This window comes from Engystomops pustulosus, chromosome 8 (assembly GCF_040894005.1).
Source record: "Engystomops pustulosus chromosome 8, aEngPut4.maternal, whole genome shotgun sequence".
Taxonomy (NCBI): domain Eukaryota; kingdom Metazoa; phylum Chordata; class Amphibia; order Anura; family Leptodactylidae; genus Engystomops; species Engystomops pustulosus.
Genome location: NC_092418.1, coordinates 74,857,438 through 74,876,845, shown reverse-complemented (window position 1 = coordinate 74,876,845; position 19,408 = coordinate 74,857,438). Strand labels below are relative to the sequence as shown.

General features: G+C 41.6%; 1 protein-coding gene across 3 annotated transcripts in view; it reads left to right on the top strand.

The window, feature by feature from the left end:
* Positions 1–19,408, top strand: part of LOC140075413 (voltage-gated delayed rectifier potassium channel KCNH8-like) — a 326,146-nt gene that overhangs the window by 239,572 nt on the left and 67,166 nt on the right. For all 3 annotated transcript variants that reach the window (XM_072121262.1, XM_072121261.1, XM_072121263.1), the window contains exon 5: positions 14,164–14,404. In XM_072121262.1, the coding sequence (XP_071977363.1) occupies positions 14,164–14,404 (241 nt within the window). The remainder of the gene's footprint in view (positions 1–14,163; positions 14,405–19,408) is intronic.

Here is a 19,408-nt window from a genome sequence, read left to right as displayed (position 1 = left end):
CTGCTTAATCGCACAATTATGCCAAAATTATGGGCAACAGCATGACCATGACAGAGTGACCGAATGAGGCTAGATAGCATCTAAAACATCCAATAATTGACCCTGACACTATAGAAGACGGCATGCAGAGGCAGCGGCAGCAGCGGCAGGCTAGAAGGTGGCATGACGACATACCCTAAATGGACTCAGGCTTCAAACCAATGGGTGGCAGAGAGGAACCAAAGGAGGTGAGCAAGAAGCACTGAAATGATTTCCTATGTGAACAAAAGGTTGTCGGTATATTTAGTCGATAACACAGCATGGTGGCGACATAGTGACCAAGTTCCATAACGTATCTGGTGAAACACCCGAAAAATGAGCCTGACACAGCTCGTTTGATAAGGGGATGATGTGCTGTATATCCTCTCGTGCTCCAGCGTCTGGGGTATAGAGAGTTGAAAGTTGCGCATGGAGACATTGGTGGACGCTGTGGAGGACCGTGGAGGCAAAATGGACAGGAAACAGCAGGGGCAGTATGCATGGATGCCTCTGAGGCTCCCTAAGCTTGGGATGGAGCAGGCGGTCCGCTGCCAGACGAGCTTTCGCCTGTCAAAGCCCGTGTCTCTCGGCTCCTCCCCACCCAAAATGAGCCTGGGGGCCAGAAGCGTTTACTTTAAAAAAAAATTATAATTTTCAAAGCAGGCCGGGTCGTTTGAATATTTCATCTAGGAATAATGGAATAGCATAGCGGTTCTATTTTTAATTGTTTTTTCCGGAAATGGTTCCATGATTAAAAGTGACAGTATGGGGCATCCATATTCCACTGCTATGATTGCAACTTCAGGTCTCCAGCATGGCGGCGACAGATGCGCCGAGTTCCATTATGTATCTGGTGGAACACCCGAAAATTCTGCCTGACACAGCTCGTTTGCTAAGGGGACAATGTATGGAGGCAGTAAAGTAGTAGTAGATTAAAGGTGCTGCAGTTAAAACTATGTTAATTGGATCGTGGGATGGAGCTGGCGGTCCGCTGCCAGACGAGCTTTCGCCTGCCCAAGCCCCTGTCTCTCGGGTCCTCCCCAAACAGCACTTCTAATAATCTTTTGTATAAGATCAAGTGTAGTAGTGTTCTTATAAGTTTTGGTTATGGCGGGTGAGGGGAATGTAAACAGATGCGCAAAACGCGCTGAAATAATATCGGTAAATGATAAAAGTTTGCCAGTATATTTTGTGGATAACACAGCAGGGTGGCGACAAAGTTAACAAGTTTGATGTGGAAGCCATGAAAACAACCCAAAATTCTGCCTGCCACAGCTCGTTTGTTAAGGGGACGATGTATGGAGGCAGATATATGGACGACTTTTGGAGGCAGCTATGGAGATGACGTGTGGAGGTAGCAATGGAGAGAACGTGTGTAGGCAGTTAAAAAGAAGACGTGTTGAGGCTGCTATGGAGACAATTTAATTTGGATAGTGCCTGTATGTGGCAGTCCAAAAAAGTTTTCAAACCAGAGGAGCAGATAGGTGGCCCTCCAGAAAAATAAAATAGATTGAGTGCCTGTATGTGGCACTCCCAAAAATTGTTTAAAACAGAGGACTGGGTAGGTGGCCCTCCAGAAAAATTAAATACATAGAGTACTATAGCTAGAGCCAGTTGGGCCTGGCAAAAAATATCCAGTTTGCTCTGTTTTAGTGTACAAAGAGGAGGAGAAGGAGGAAAATGAGGAGGAGGAGTGCATAAATTATGCAGGTTGAGCTTCCTTCACCTGGTGGAAAATGGAAATCCTGAGAAATCCAGGCTTTATTCATCTTGATAAGCGTCAGCCCGTCAGTCGACAGGCGTGTACGCTTATCGGTGATGATGCCACCAGCTCCACTGAAAACCCGCTCGGACAACACGCTAGGGGCAGGGCAGGCAAGAACCTCCAAGGCGTACAGCGCCAGTTCGTGCCACATGTCCAGCTTTGAAACCCAGTAGTTGTAGGGAGCTGTGTGATCTTTTAGGATGATGGTATGGTCAGCTACGTACTCCCTCACCATCTTTCTGTAAAGATCAGCCCTACTCTGCCGAGACTGGGGACAGGTGACAGTGTCTTGCTGGGGTAACATAAAACAAGCAAAGGCCTTGTAAAGTGTACCCCTGCCAGTGGTGGACAAGCTGCCTGCTCACCTCCTCTCCCTTGCTACTTGTCCCACAGAAGTACGCCCTCTGCCGCTAGCGCTGTCAGAAGGGAAATACTGTTTCAGCTTGTGCACCAGGGCCTGCTGGTATTCATGCGTTCTCACACTCCTTTCCTCTCCAGAAGAGTGAATACCCAGTAATCGGTGCTTGAATAAATTCTTTGAACGCGAGGGTCACGGGATAGGCAGCCTAGCATGAAATCTGCCATATGCTCCAGAGTCCCAACGCGCAAGAATTCACTCCCCTCACTGGCCTGACTCTCCATTTCCTCCTCCTCCAACTCCTCTTCTTCTGCCCATACACGCTGAACAGTGAAGGACTGAACAATGCTCCCCTCTTCTGTCTCGCCAATATTCTCCTCCTCTTCCTCCTCATCCTCCTCCACCTCCTCCGATATGCGCTGAGAAACAGACCTGAGGGTGCTTTGGCTATCAACAAGGGAATCTTCTTCCCCCATCTCTTGTGACGAGCGCAAAGCTTCTGACTTTCTGCTGACCAGAGAGTTTTTCAACAGGCCAAGCAGCGGGATGGTGAGGCTAATGATGGCGGCATCGCCACTGACTATCTGTCTTGACTACTCAAAGTTACTCAGCACCTGACAGATATCAGACATCCACGTCCACTCCTCATTGTAGACTTGAGGAAGCTGACTGACCTGACTACCAGTTCTGGTGGAAGTTGACATCTGGCAGTCTACAATCGCTCTGCGCTGCTGGTAAACTCTGGATAACATGGTTAATGTTGAATTCCACCTCGTGGGCACGTCGCACAACAGTCGGTGAGCGGGCAGATGGAAACGGCGCTGCGCTGCCCAGAGAGTGGCAGCATCTGTGCTGGACTTCCTGGAATGCGCACAGATGCGGCGCACCTTCATGAGCAAATCAGACAGATTGGGGTATGTCTTGAGGAACCGCTGAACTATGAGATTTAACACATGGGCCAGGCATGGCACATGTGTCAGTCTGCCGAGTTGCAGAGCCGGCTGCTGTGCCTAGAGCTACCGACTGATGGCGCCATGCCCACGGATGGTAATTGCCTGGAGACATTGGTGGATGCTGTGGAGGATCGTGGAGGCGAAGGTGTGGTTTTCGCACGGGAGGTGTTTGAGCTGGGGTCCTGGGCAGGGGGCTGACTAGCAGAGGCAGCAGATGACACAGGGGAAGGAGCAGTCTTGTGCCCGGCCGGAGGTGAACAGCCTTGGTTCCATTGAGTGGGGTGTTTAGCATTCATATGCCTGCGCATACTGGTGGTGGTTAAGCTGGTAGTGGTGGAACCCCTGCTGATCCTGGTGTGGCACAGGTTGCACACCACAGTCCGTCGGTCATCCGGTGTTTCTTTAAAGAACCTTGAGACTTCCGAAAATCTAGCCTCGCCACGGGAGCTTCACTACGTGAAACATTTGGCGCTGATGCACCAGCTCTGGTCCTGCCTCTCCGTCTGGCCCCACCACTGCCTCTTCCAACCTGTTCTCGTCGAGGACTCTCCTCCGTCTCAGAAGCACTGTGTTCCCCCCAGCCTATCAACCCAGCTTGGGTCTGTCACCTCATCATCCTCCGATCCCTCAGTCTGCTCCCCCCTCGGACTACCTGCCCTCCCAACAACTTCACCACTTTCTGACAACCGTGTCTCCTCATCGTCCGACACCTCTTTACACATTTCTTCCACTACGTCAACAATGTCATCATCACCCACAGACTGCGACCGGTGGAAAACCTGGGCATCGGAAAAGAGCTCAGCAGCAACCGGACAAGTGGTTTGTGACTCTGGGAAGGGTCCAGAAAACAGTTCCTCAGAGTATGCCGGTTCAAATGCCAAATTTTCCTGGGAGGGGGCAGACTGGGGGGAAGGAGGCTGAGGTGGAGGAGTGCTGATTTCGGTGACATGGGTGGACTGCGTGGAAGACTGACTGGTGGACAAATGGCTAGAAGCATTGTCCGCAATCCACGACATCACCTCTTTGCATTGTTCTGGCCTCAACAGTGCTCTACCACAGGTCCCAGTAACTTGAGACATGAACCTAGAGAGTGTAGCTCTGCGGCGTTCCCCTGCTCCCTCATCAGCAGGTGGTGTCTCACCCCGCCCAGGACCACGGCCTCTGACCCCTGCAGTAGTTGGACGCCCATGCCCCCGTCCTCTACCCCTAGCCCTCGGGTTCAACATTTTCAAAATTAAAGTGTAAACTGTAAAATTTTTTTGTGTTTTTTTGTGTTTTTGTTTTTTTAAGAAAACGATGCTATCCTATTGCTATGGTTAGTTTCTAACCTACACTGACAGCACACAACAGGATTTTGTGCTGTGCCTGATGACTTTTAGTTAAAAAAAAAAAAAAAGAAAAGTAAAAGCAGACTGTGCCTAATTCAATCAAACCCCTAATAAATTGTCCCACTTAGGTGTTTGAGATGGATATGTGTGTCACTAAGAGCTATACAGAACGTTCGCAAGTCTCCCTGCAAATTCCTCACAATATGGTACTAGCTGCACTACTAGAGCCACCAAGGCCAGCCACAAGCAAATCAACAATATATATATATATATATATAACGCTATTGTAGGCCTAAGAAAGTCGGTTGGGTTCTTGTATGCCTAGTTTCTAACCTACACTGACAGCACACAAGAACTGGATTTTAAGTCACTTTAAGTTTTGAAAAAAAAAAAAAAATCATTAGACTGCCTAATGCAATCAAATCCCTAATAGATTGTCTCACTTAGGTGTTTGAGAAGGATATTTTTGTCACTAAGAGCTAAATATAACGTTCGCAAGTCTCCCTGCAAATTCCTCACAATATGGTACTAGCTGCACTACCACAAGCCACAACCAAACAAAAAATAAAATAAAATATAACGCTATTCTAGCCCTAACAAGGGCTGTTGGGTTCTTGTAGAATGGCGAGAGATGCCATTTTCTCGAGCTGGCGAACTATTCGTCCAAGCAATGAGCAGTTACAAGAACGAGCATCAAGCTCAGACGAGTGTGTTCGCTCATCTCTAGTAATATTCCTTAACTAGATGCAGCCGGCCGGGTCATAACTGCAGCTGGCCACATCCCGGCTCCTTTACAGCCACACTATGTATTTGCACCCTAAAAATATCTGCTTAAACACACTCTGCAAAATTCCTTAATTGGATAGAGCAGAGAAGAGTGGACAGTCTTACATTACATGGATATATATGGAAAGAGGAAGGTAAAGAGAGGGAGGAAGGAATTAATGGGTAAATGGTAGTATAGATGGAGAAATACATGGATGAAGGATTATATAGACAATGTATGATTGGATGGATAGATGGAGGTTTGACTAGACAGATGAAGATCAGTGAAGATCAAAGGGATTAATACAGAAAATTGTTATATGGCATCATTTTCCAATAGGCATGAATGCATCTGCTAGAAGCCACTAAGTGAAGGAAGGAGGGGAGAGGGCTACTACTGAACTTTTGTTTCCTTTAGAGCCCAATTAAGACAACTTATTTTTTACTGAAACCAACAGTTTTGTAGCCTTTATTAAATGTAAGCAGCATTTTTCCTATGCACTGAACACTATGGGGGTCATTTACTAAGGGCCCGATTCGCGTTTTCCCGATGTGTTTCCCCGAATATTTATGATTTGCGTCGGTTTCCCCTGAATTGCCCCGGGATTTTGTCGCACGCGATCGGTGCTGGCATGCACGCAACGGAAATCGGGGGGCGTGGCCGAATGAAAACCCTTCACTCAGCCCGGCTCGGTGGACTCCAGTGCGTTCCGATGCTTTTCAGCGCATCAGCGCCACCTGGTGGACGGCGGAGGAACTACCTTAATGAATACCGGCCGGACCCGAATCCAGCGCAGAGAACGCGCCGCTGGATCGCGAATGGACCGGGAAAGTAAATCTGCCCCTATGTGTCACATTAAGTTTGTTATGGGACTCTGTGATATACAGTGATGGATGGATTGAGGGAGGGATAGATGGATGGATGGATACTGATAAACTTGTCTGATGTAATAGAATTTAGGTTCTTATCTTAGAAAATAATAGAGGGAAACAAAAAGACAGAGGAGCAGATAACCAGGCATCACAAGGAGGAGACTTATGGGGTGAAAAGGGAAATTACTGAAAATAATAAATGACACAGCAGGATCCTGAGAAAGCTGACTTACCTCCACTAACTACTAGAACCCTCAAGTGATTGTTTGCTCTGCGGCTCCTTATATAGGGGTGCGATGTCATAATGCGATGCATCAAGTCAACAACCCCAACATTCTGTAACTATAGACAGCAGCAGCTGAATCCGTGCACCCAATCTAATTCTAAGGGATGAAATATTAAAGATATTCCCCTTATGAATCTGTTCTCTGTACATAATAAATTCACATATACAGTTACATCTGTACATAATAATATATACACAAGATATGTGTTACATAGTTTATATGGTTGAAAAAAGACACATGTCCAAGTTCAACAAAGGAAGAGAAAGGATTGGATGAGGAAGAGATTTAGGGGAAACAACTCTATATAGTGTGTACATGTGCATATACAGGTATATATACATATATCAATACAATTATGTGTAAGTAAGACCTAATACAACCATAGGACTTCTTTCTACAATAACACGCTGTTATTCCGCATTCTCTGCTCTTTTCGGGCCCTGGGTCACACGCACTAGTCTCCATATGATTTACTTGTGGGGTGTTGCTGAAGCCACTCCTAACTACAAACTTTTCTATGTCACCAGCAGCAAGTTTTATTTGTAACACTCTCTAAGGATAATATTGAATTAAGGGGATATATTAATATTGTACTTTGAACTCTGTAACAGCTTGTACTTTTCATCACAACTTTGTAATAACATCCTTCTATGTTCTACATTGCATATTACCCAGTACAGTATTCTGGTTGCTCAAAGGCTATTTGTGACAAATACTCGACCTTTGATCTTTCATTCAGCTTTGAGGTGGTATGCTGAAGTACAGGGATCCATGTTACTGAAGTCTATAAATTAATGATGCTTGCAGTCACCACTAGGGGGCACTATTAATTATTATAGCTATCATTGAACAGTGTGCTTGCTGTAAAAATCATTTTTGTCCCACTGGCCACGACAAGGCATTTTAGTTCTCTAGCCAGACAAGAAAAATTGTGCCCCTTATCAGGTGACAAAATCAATTCATAATGATAGGGTTTGTAATAGAAAATAGGTTAAAGGGAAGCTGTCATAAAATTTAAGCATCATATCATAACTATGTGTAAAGCCTCATGCACACCACTGTATGGATTTTGCAGTCCTAAAATGCAAAATCTGCTGTGTGTCACCCGAATGTTACACATATGGCACCGAAAACACAAACAAAGCAAAACAAAATAAAAAACATGAAAAAATATGGTGGCCTATACCAACATGACCTGGTCTCCTGGGCAACCCATGGTAAAAATGGGATTTATATGGTAGACATTTTTTTGCACTTCCACAGACTTCTTTTTTGAACTCTCGGACAACCCCTTTTCAGAAGAAAAACATCAAGAAGCTTAGCGGTTGTGCCTTAGTAACGCTATGTGCATTAACAATATCTCACACAACATGCATGCAACATTTTAAAGATTACCCAGTTTATCAGATTTGCTCAGAAACGCCAACAAAACAACATTATTCATTTCCCAGTATTGAAGTCCTTGGTCAACCTCTTTGTACCCTTCAGAAAACATATTCCTATTTCCAGTCCTCATCTTGCCATCATCCTCTTTCACACTTTCTAAATTTACACTAATCTTCAGATATTACTTTCTGATATCCTGCAATGTTAGACTTGAATAATATTGTATCATTCCAGCAAGTTTCTTGGCTACGTATTGTTTGGTGACTTTGAAATGAGTTTCATTCTTTCCATGTATGACGTTTTTCAATCATATTTTAAATTTACCTCCTGGTGTCTTGAATTTTACGCTAAATGAAGAGAATTCCCAAGAAGGAGATAGATAAACATTCATTGGGGAAGATGTGGCTGCATATAATCACATGTTTACTCATGACCACATGACTACAGAACTGTAGTGCAACCGATGGAACCATGAAATAATTCATATTTTTGGTATAAGTTGTCACTGACTTTGGTTTTCTTTCATAGGAGCTCCACTGCCCTTTTTTAGCACAGGTCTAACTAACACAAAAATTGAGAATGATGCACCAATCCACCCATTTTACACCAAAAAAGTTGAGAACAGCATGGCCTCACAAGGCCAACCATTTTACTATGACATGAGTGTAAAATGTATGTTTCATAGCACTGATCTATGGCAGTTTATAGCTTGCATGGATTTTCTGTTCCGATAGATTGGGTGAAAAAGATGCATCAAATTCTGTCATTAAGACTAGCACTGTAGTTCAGTAAGTACAGAGTTTAGAGTATTTGGGCTTAGTTAAAGTGGCAACTTGAAAAGTAGCCACAGGTAATTTTAGCCATCAATGGTCTATATGTCTGACTAAAGTTGTGGGCTTATAAGAGCTTTTCTTTCTACCGTCTTTAATAGATATGATGGAGACTACAGAACAATTTTCCACTTCTCTTCAAAGAAATTTAGTGAAGGAACAGGTGAAGCATTTCCAAATTGTTGCCCGGTACTTTATACTGGTTTACATTTATTGAGTGCTTTACCAGCAATTTAAGACAGATCTTGGTACTATTTTCTATGGAAACCATGGTTAGGAAAATGTTATCTAACACAAGGACTTAAAGGAAACTTTGGCGTCAAAAAACATTTTGTGCCAAAGATCAACATATCACCATGCAGCATTATAACTAAAGTAAGGTCGCAATTTGATCCTGTGGTGGTTGTGACTGTGGCTCCCAAAAGATGCGGTAGAGACAACCTTGCAATTTGACCTTTTTTATTTACATTAGTTGTAGCGTTGCAAGCTAACCCAGGCATCCTTGTGTGTGTGACCACTAGCCTGGGGGATGCTTTTACTCATGTTAAGATTATGTATCACTGTTGAGTTATTGTACACTAAAGAAGATAAATCTCCAGAGTGGACTGAGAAAAATTGAAACATGTTTATAGACCTCGTGAGATGTGTCTAGAGCTCTCACAGCTTTTCTCTACTTACATTGAATCAATGTAATTAATAGCCTAAAATGGACAGGATAACATGTTCTTCCCATATATGTCATCATTGTCCACACTGACCTGCGCTGGAAGAGAACATCAATTACAGAAGGTCTTACAATGTCTGCTTCTAGCATTTCATATTACCGGTGTGTACTCAGCACACATACACACATGTATTTATATATATATATATATATATATATATATATATATATATATATATATATATATGTATATATATACACACACCAACACACACACACACACACACACACACACACTTGAGATTAAGATTAGAGAACACACAATTTCCTAAGTGTCAAGGCCCTATATGATGTAGTTCTATATGAATATATCCTAACATGAGATTATTTTATTGTATTGTACATTAGTACATTAATTGTATATTTTCTAAAGCACATAATAAAATGTAAATAAGATAACTTTAAAAGAACACTGATCAAAATTACAGAACAGTTTCAGATACCTACATTGTGTTGATCTTAATCTGGCACCTGGTGGTAATTTCCATTTTATCTGACAAACCATATTTAACTAGCACATAACTTTACAGTTTTAACTGACTTTACAAAAATGGTGTGTTGTTCCAAATTAACTGAAACCCTCCGGCAGGAGGTTGTCCAGATGAAGGCCAAAGGCGTGACTCTATCAGCCAAGTCTGTGATTTCTAGAATATTGCATCTTTGTAACATGGAAAACTCATTCAAGTGCCCCAGGATGGCTAGTCATTCTGGAAAGACAAATGCAAGAGAGGACAGGATAATGTAGAGAATCTTCATGGGTAATCAGTGCAACACTGAAGCTGGAATTGCTCACCAGTTGGTAGGATTGTGGGCCCAAAGAATATGTTTGTAGACCACCTTGCTCGCACCAGCCTTTTCACTTTGCCCAGTTTGTAAGCAGTTTGGGACATTGTACATTTGGAAGACTCATTCGCACTCAAGATTCCTGACTGTTGTCTTAAGATGTTGCTTCAAAATTATCACATAATGTTGTTTCATCATGATGCCATCTGTTTTGTGAAGTGCAAATTAACCTCACAACATGATGCTGCCACCCCATCATTAAGTCCAAATAGTTCAAGTTTAACTTCTTTTATACATTTCAAACATTAATCTGGATTTTTATGCTTCTTTTTGAGTAATGACTTCTTTATGGCCTTTTAGCCCATGTCGATGCAGTACTTGTTTCACTGTAGATGATGACACACTCTTACCAGCTTTAGCCAGCATCTTCACAAGGGGGAGAGATTTATCACTGCTTCCACAAGACTTTTCTGGGGAGGGCACGCTGATAAATCTCCCTCAAGATGTTTCATTTTCTGATCTTGAGTTGATTTGTGCATTTTGGCCCAAAGCCTTTAACTAGGGGTCGTGTGTAAGCTGGGTGTTTTGAAGTAGGGGACTGCCTGTTTTCTTATTACGCAAGGCCTTAATGTGGAGGATGCGTTCGTCCAGTTGCGAACACTGCAAATCCAGAAAGTATGGCTCGAACAAGTTATTTGTTGGAGCAGTTGTTTAAAACCCTACTGGGCTGGATTTATATGGAATGGATTTGCAGGCTGGTCCATTACACCTCCTTGTCAGGCTAGGTCAGGTTTTGGGCACAGGTGTCGTTAGCAGCCTAATCACGCTACATTTAGCTGCTGAGCAAGGCAGCAGAGGTCTCTCTGAAAGGATGTTGACGGGGTACACTACAGCCCTGACTACCATGCCAAGAACAGCGACATCCTTGAAAGCTGACTTTATGTTCTAGTGGTGAGTTAGGGGAACTCCTTGTATATCAAGCACCCAGATGGCTAGGATTTTGTTTATGTTTGATTTTATTTTGATAATAATTGACATAAGTTCCAGAGTAGGTTGTACTTCTTACATTCACCTTCATCTTTCATTATCTGTAGTCATCATTTATATGATTTTTATCGATCAGTTTAAGAAAGTGCTTTATTTTTCTCTGTTACTCCATGGGGTACTGGGATTACAGTAAGAGACAGATGGAGACTGGAGAGTGTAAGTCGGAAGGCTGGATCTGTTGTAGGTATTGCACAGCATTCATGGGAGACTGGGATGCATGGGTGAGTGTTAAAACATTTTGGAAAAATTTGTGATGATGTTCATCCAGCCCATAGTATAGTTGAAAGTCAATTAAGTGCATTCAACGGTTATATTACATATATTACAGTTATTTTACTGGACATGCAAGTTTCCTTCCCACTACTATTAGACCTTGCAATGGAGATATGATGAGGAGGGCGACATGTAAGTAGTTTTGTCTCCTTTTTTTGTAACCAATGTGCTGTAGAGTATGTCTTTATTTCCAAAATATTTTACAATATTGTTATTATGATTGTTGTCTTCTTTATGTTACCATGTTTTAATGTCTTTTACGGAGCAGTGTTAACAATGCCATGAGGTCAATAAATTGATTATATATATATATATATATATATATATATATATATATATATATATGTATATGTGTTACACTTACCATTATGGATAATGGATCGCTGTGACCATTACATAGCAAAGAATGATCAATAGTTCCTGGAAATATATGATGAATGTTCTCATTTATACAACAACTAGGAAAGATCTATGACTAATTATGACTTTCAATTAATTAAAAACTCTATACATTTTTATTAACAATGAAAGACTTTTGCAATGACTGGACTACATCTTTGTAAAAGTTATTTGGTTGCTCTTAATCTTTTTTTTATAGATTTTTTGCAGGATATTAAATGTGTATATTATGGGGGCTGCATAATTCTAAAACAATACATTTGTCCTACATAAATATAGAATAGAACGATTTAGAAGTGCCAAAGTGCAGGTAAAGGGAGCTTGTGCAAAACCTATAAGTAATGATAAAGTAAGTGCATTAGTGCCTTATGGTGACCGGGAACACTTATCAGACTCTGAAAATTGTTCTTCTGAATAGAATCATTTCACACCGGTAAGAAGCCCACAACATGCTGGGCCCAATTATAAAGTGTTCACATCATTTAACCCTATCCCAGCTAAGAGGCATTTTTTACGTGGAAGATGAGACCCTCTGTAAACTTTCTTATGACTTGAAGTTGTTTGGAGACTTGTAGAGTTAGGCAGTATTAAGTTTTATGTCTCCTTTGAGGAAATACAAGTCAACAAACAATTCGTAATCATAGGTATTAATGGTCTGTGGCGAACATAATGCTCTCCTTGTGATAGAAATTTATGTGTACGGTGCAGCCTCTGGGTACTGCAGTAAATTAGACTGGATTAAGATGATATATATTTCTTGTACAAAAAGGACTTGCATGAGCTTCTTTATTTTGTAAAAAAGAAAAAGTGTTTTTGTGATGCACACTATCCCCTATAGGAGCTGCCAAACAGTCACAGATGGATCCCACATCTAGCAATTAGTAAAAATAAAACAGTCTGACCGGAGCTCCTTGTGTGTCCTTTTATATATCCTTTGATAAACCGACGATTTCACTCCTTTCCCAACTATGTTCCAAATTCTTCAGTACACTTCCACACAAACGGTATTTGGATGGGAATAGATCGCTATTCAGACAGTTTTAAGCTGCGTTTTCTTGCATCCTGTAGCCAAATAGTGTACAGCTACTATAGAAGAGATTAAGCAGCAGATAGGGTAGTATGTTCAAATATATGGAATTTATTTTATTAAAACATACTCACAAAATAGAATAAAATCATGCGCATATAAAATCCACCATGTGGACGCCAGACTCGCTAGTTCGCCCGACCCAGGGTTTCGCTACCACGGTTTCTTCCGGGGCGTTGCTAGCTAGTAACCTCTCAATCTTTTTATACCTTACACATAGCACAATTACTGTCTTACATTCTATTACAAAATAGATACATCGGACCATTTAGCAACTATTTTGTATACATACAATATTAATATATATAATTTTGTGCAGGTTCTCTGCTTCAAGGATAACCCAGACAACTGTGTCTAGTACACCCTACTTTGCATTATAAGGGTTTGTCCAGGCAAGCTGATATAATACAAGCTAGACATACCCTTTAAGTAGCTGTTTGTTCAATGATTATCTATTATTCTGATCAACTGATGCACATGCACACTGAGCTTTGCTGAACTAAGGAAATATTTTTCCTATCTAATGGGGGTCTGCGGATAATTTGATAATGTAATCTCCTAAATTATACATTGAATGAAGAACCTAAAAGTGGTGTGAACATAATGTTACCAAATGTTAGTGAACAACTGGAGGGAACCATGAATGTAAAGGCAGCTAAAAGTACTATTGCCTTAGAATACATAATTTTAAAGACTATTGACTTCACCCGTTGTAAGAGATTTATGATTCCAAATTGTCATCAAAAACTTCTATAAAACAGATGAAGGTAAAGAGTTGCTGTTGATTATATAACAGACAATAACATTTACAATTTATTTCTAAAAAGTTGACAACTGTCTGCTGCTGATGATGTAAGACAAGGAGATTTATAGACTGCGTCCTTAGAGTCTATTAACTCCTCTCCTGTCAGACTATCCAAAGATTTGTTCAATGTTATTGTAAGAAAAAATCTGAATGATGTGTCTAAAAATTCTCTTGAATGTTATGAATCACTATTCATACAAATCCACCTGCAGTAACCTACTGTAAGGATATGTCTGGGGCGCTTAGAATATCTTAGTAGTTGGACAGTGATGATCAAGACTTATTTTCAAGGGTCGGGTATGACAGATTTTGAACTTATTCCCATTTGTTCATAGTTCATTTCTAATAGTGGTTTCACTGTGTTTAAGAAAATGGATTTTGAGATATATGGTGAACTGTTTTCTGCCCAGTCATCTGAATATCTCTTCTTTCCAATCTGTTTAAGATACATCAATAAAATGACCTGATTTTCTCCTCCATAGAACGTCTTTGGTGAGAAGCCTAACATTCCGGAATACAAGGTCGCTGCAATCCAGAAGTCACGCTTCATTCTACTGCACTATGGCACTTTTAAGGCTGGCTGGGACTGGCTCATCCTTTTGGCCACCTTCTATGTTGCTGTGACGGTTCCTTACAATGTGTGCTTCGCCATTACTCGGGATGACAACGTTTCACGTAGCCCACATCCTTGTGATATCTTTGTGGAGATCCTTTTTATGCTAGGTATGAAGAAGTGGACTTTTATTTGTGTTCCTCAACACGTCTAAATTCTTGCTAGATGATTGTCAACCTTTTCATCATTTTGGCCCTAACTCCAACTCTAAAGTTAGGTCCGGTCTGTGGAAAATATGGAAGTATAACAGTAAATGGCTGCTTATACATTTAATGACATATTCTATTTACATTGTTATTTATAGGGGTTTATCCCACCTTCTGTTTAATTTTAATATAAACCTGATATACTAGATATGACATTGGTTGGGGTCTATGATACAGGATTTGAAGTCCAACAGGACTCCTTGGGGAGATAATAAGAGCCCTTGTGACCCGGACCACACTCAGTAATTGGCGGCCTTCTTTGTCCTTACAGTAATCCAGGGAGAGATGTCAATCATCCTGTGTGGGCGGGATAAGCAGGACTCTCACTGCCTTTCCTAGGAGTCTGCTAAGAGTCATTTTTTATAAACCATTACTTATATATTACAAATCTTAGCTTCTATCTCCCTGTCTTATATACCTGCATTAGGATAGGACAACATAAATAATCTACACAAGGAATGTGACTATCTATATCTATCTATAGTTTGCTTTTCCTTACTGACAGTTTGGCTGATTGTTTCCATTCCATGATAATGGCATGAAGCACTGAAATGCAAAATAAGTTGGAATGGGGGGGGCAATTTTTCCTTATAGAAGGATTGAAGGGCTGATCAATGAAACCTATTTATTACAAGACATCTCCTATCTGTTGTTGAATGGAAATATGTATTATAGAGTAAAAGTGAAAAGTCCTGTTAATCTCAATTTTCTCTCTCTGTCCAATAACCTCAACTATTGTTAGTTATCTTCTTTTAAATACTCTGGCAAATATTAGTTGGAATGTTTGCAGCCGTTATCATTTCCACCAGCATCTACAAGAGATGTGAGAATCAGTTTGTCACTTACTGTTATTTCCTCGCTTCATAAATGTTTATCTGTGACTCGAAATCTGGAAACTGAACTAAGTAAACTGCAATTTGGCAGGATCCCTTATCTGTACTTCATATCTGTGTAATTACTCTCTCAAGCCTTTGCCTTATGCAAAACATTTAACTAGAATTGACCTGTAAACATCAGCTGTTAACACACAGGACACTCACATTTAGATTCAATAATTTTCCAAAACTGAGTGAAGCAGCAAATCCTACAAGATATCTCGCCTCCTTCAAAATATCTCACCTCTCATAATATATCAAATTTACAATACATAGCCCTGTCACAAAGGAACACAATGACCCACATTTATTTAAACTTTATCATTTGTAGACAAATTAATCTTAGATGGCGTATATTCAGACTCCCTAATCTATTTTGTACCACCTCAGTTGGCATGGTGTATGCCAACATTTTTTCAACATGTGCTAATATTTTAATCCAACCACCAAAAACTACAAGAAACTTGGAATTCGGTTTTATCAAAAGAGAGGCAAAAATTTGCTCATATTCTAAACTAAAAGTAAAAAAATATCAAGGATGTTGAAAATGCATCTAATTCCTTTTGGCACATTGTAATTAAAAAATAATGTTTAAAAATAGATGTGACAAAGCTTGTTACATACAATACCATAATAATAAATTATTGGCAATGTCCATGCAGACCTTTATTAAAAAGCATATAAGCTTATAAGTCAATGAGGACAAATCTTTTAGAGAGTGCCCAAATGACAACCAAAACCAATGTATTTATTGCAAAGTGCCAAAATTTTAAGAACTAACTAATTGCTTCCTGCTCTGTCAAACGTATCAGTGTCCTAATGATACCGATACAGTAGAAAGAAAACTGGTGTATTATTGTAGCTATCATCCAAGGTCCCTTAAACAAGAATAATCATGCAGCCTGGAGCAAATGTTCCAATGGTAATCCAGTTCTGTCTATACCTTCTCCTCCAGTAGTCTCAGGATGTGTGTTTGGATATAGAACTGAGCACAGCATGTCCTGGGCTTCTTCAGGAAGAGACCTGAGTCCTGTCTGGCAAACTGCTAGGGTGACACTGTGTGCCCATAGAAAGGACTCTGAGTGCCACCCGTGCCATAGATTCGCTGTCATTGTCATATGCTATCGACTATGGAAACCTATTGTATTATAGAAATATACCACACCAAAGATGCAAAGATGAGAATTAGAGATGAGCGAGCACTAAAATGCTCGGGTACTCGTTATTCGAGACGAACTTTTCCCGATGCTCGAGTGCTCGTCTCGAATAACGAGCCCCATTGAAGTCAATGGGAGACTCGAGCATTTTTCAAGGGGACCAAGGCTCTGCACAGGGAAGCTTGGCCAAACACCTGGGAACCTCAGAAAAGGATGGAAACACCACGGAAATGGACAGGAAACAGCAGGGGCAGCATGCATGGATGCCTCTGAGGCTGTTTAATCGCACCATTATGCCAAAATTATGGGCAACAGCATGGCCATGACAGAGTGACAGAATGAAGCTAGATAGCATCTAAAACATCCAATAATTGACCCTGACACTATAGGGGACTTCATGCAGAGGCAGCGGCAGCAGCGGCAGGCTAGAGAGTGGCATGGCGACATACCCTAAATGGACTCAGGCTTCAAACCAATGGGTGGCAGAGAGGAACCAAAGGAGGTGAGCAAGAAGCGCTCAAATAATATCGGTACATGATAAAAGTTTGCCAGTATATTTTGTGGATTACACAGCAGGGTGGCGACAAAGTTAACATGGAAGCCATGAAAACAACCCAAAATTCTGCCTGACACAGCTCGTTTGATAAGGGGACCATGTATGGAGGCAGTGAACTAGTAGTAGATTAAAGGTGCTGCAGTTAAAACTATGTTAGTTGGATCTTGGCATGGAGCTGGCGCTCCGCTGCCAGGCGAGCTTTCGCCAATCCAAGCCCCTGTCTCTAGGCTACTCCCCAAACAGCACTTCTAAGAACCTTTTGTATAAGATCAAGTGTAATAGCGTTCTTATAAGTTTAGGATATGGCGGGTGAGGGGAATGGAAACAGATGCGCAAGAAGCGCTGAAATAATATTGGTAAATGATCAAAGTTTGCCAGTATATTTTGTGGATTACACAGCAGGGTGGCGACAAAGTTAACAAGTTTGTTGTGGAAGCCATGAAAACAACCCAAAATTCTGCCTGACACAGCTCGTTTGATAAGGGGACCATGTATGCCTACAGTTCATGCCAGTCGCTGCTCTGGCTGCCAGTCTCCTTTCGAATACAGTTTAAAATAATAACCCTCATCTATAAAGCTCTGTATAATGCTGCACCCCCCTACCTCTCCTCTCTTATCTCAGTCTATCGCCCAACCCGTGCTCTTAGATCCGCCAGTGATCTTAGATCAACCTCTACCCTAGTGCGGACCTCCCACTCGCGTCTCCAAGACTTCTCTAGAGCTGCACCAATTCTATGGAATGCTCTGCCCCGGACTATCAGACTAATACCTAACCTCCAAAGTTTCAAACGTGCTCTTAAAACCCATTTCTTTAGGCAAGCCTATAACACTCATTAACTGCATGAAGTTTTAACTCTTCTACTAACCCGTCCTGTGTCGTCCTCCCATCTGTTATCCAGCAACCAACAGGCACCAGACTTCTATGCAGTCCCATTCACCCTGGACCTGGTGACGGCTGAGTGGTTCAAGCGACAGCAATTCCATTTATTATATTTTGTTCTATTCCCTAAGAAGAATGGCTTGACCATTAAAAATTCTTTTACCTCGTGTTACCCCATCATCTTCATAAACCGTAAGCTCTGGCGAGCAGGGACCTCACTCCTGTTGTTCCATACAAATGTTGTGCTCTGTTACATTACATTTGTATTTGTTTCCTATGATTTGTAAAGCGCTACGGAATATGATGGCGCTATATAAATAAAGATTATTATTATTATGGAAGCAGTGAACTAGTAGTAGATTAAAGGTGCTGCACTTAAAACTATGTTAGTTGTATCTTGGAATGGAGCTGGCGCTCCGCTTCCAGGCGAGCTTTCGCCAATCCAAGCCCCTGTCTCTAGGCTACTCCCCAAACAGCACTTCTAAGAACCTTTTGTATAAGATCAAGTGTAGTAGCGTTCTTATAAGTTTAGGATATGGCGGGTGAGGGGAATGTAAACAGAAGCGCAAGAGGCGCTGAAATAATATTGGTAAATGATAAAAGTTTGCCAGTATATTTTGTGGATAACACAGCTGGGTGGCGACAAAGTTAACAACTTTGATGTGGAATCCATGAAAACAACCCAAATTTCTGCCTGACACACCTCGTTTGATAAAGGGACGATGTATGGAGGCAGCTATATGGACGACTTTTGGAGGTAGCAATGGAGACAACGTGTGGAGGCTGCTATGGAGACAATTTAATTTGGATAGTGCCTGTATGTGGCAGTCCAAAAAAGTTTTCAAACCAGAGGAGCAGGTAGGTGGCCCTCCAGAAAAATGGAATAGATTGAGTGCCTGTATGTGGCAGTCCAAAAAAGTTTTCAAACCAGAGGAGCAGGTAGGTGGCCCTCCAGAAAAATGGAATAGATTGAGTGCCTGTATGTGGCAGTCCAAAAAAGTTTTCAAACCAGAGGACCGGGTCGGTGGCCCTCCAGAAAAATTGAATAGATTGAGTGCCTGTATGTGGCACTCCCAAAAATTGTTTAAAACAGAGGACCGGGTCGGTGGCCCTCCAGAAAAATTAAATGCATAAAGTACTATAGCTAGAGCCAGTGGGCCCTGTCAAAAAATAGCCAGTTTCCTCTGCTTTACTGTACAAAGAGGAGGAGAAGGAGGAAAATGAGGAGGAGGAGGAGTGGATAAATTATTCAGGTTGAGCTTCCTTCACCTGGTGGAGATTGGAAATTATGAGAAATCCAGGCTTTATTCATCTTAATAAGCGTCAGCCTGTCAGCACTGTCAGTCGACAGGCGTGTACGCTTATCGGTGATGATGCCACCAGCTGCACTGAAAACCCGCTCGGACAAGACGCTAGCGGCAGGGCAGGCAAGAACCTCCA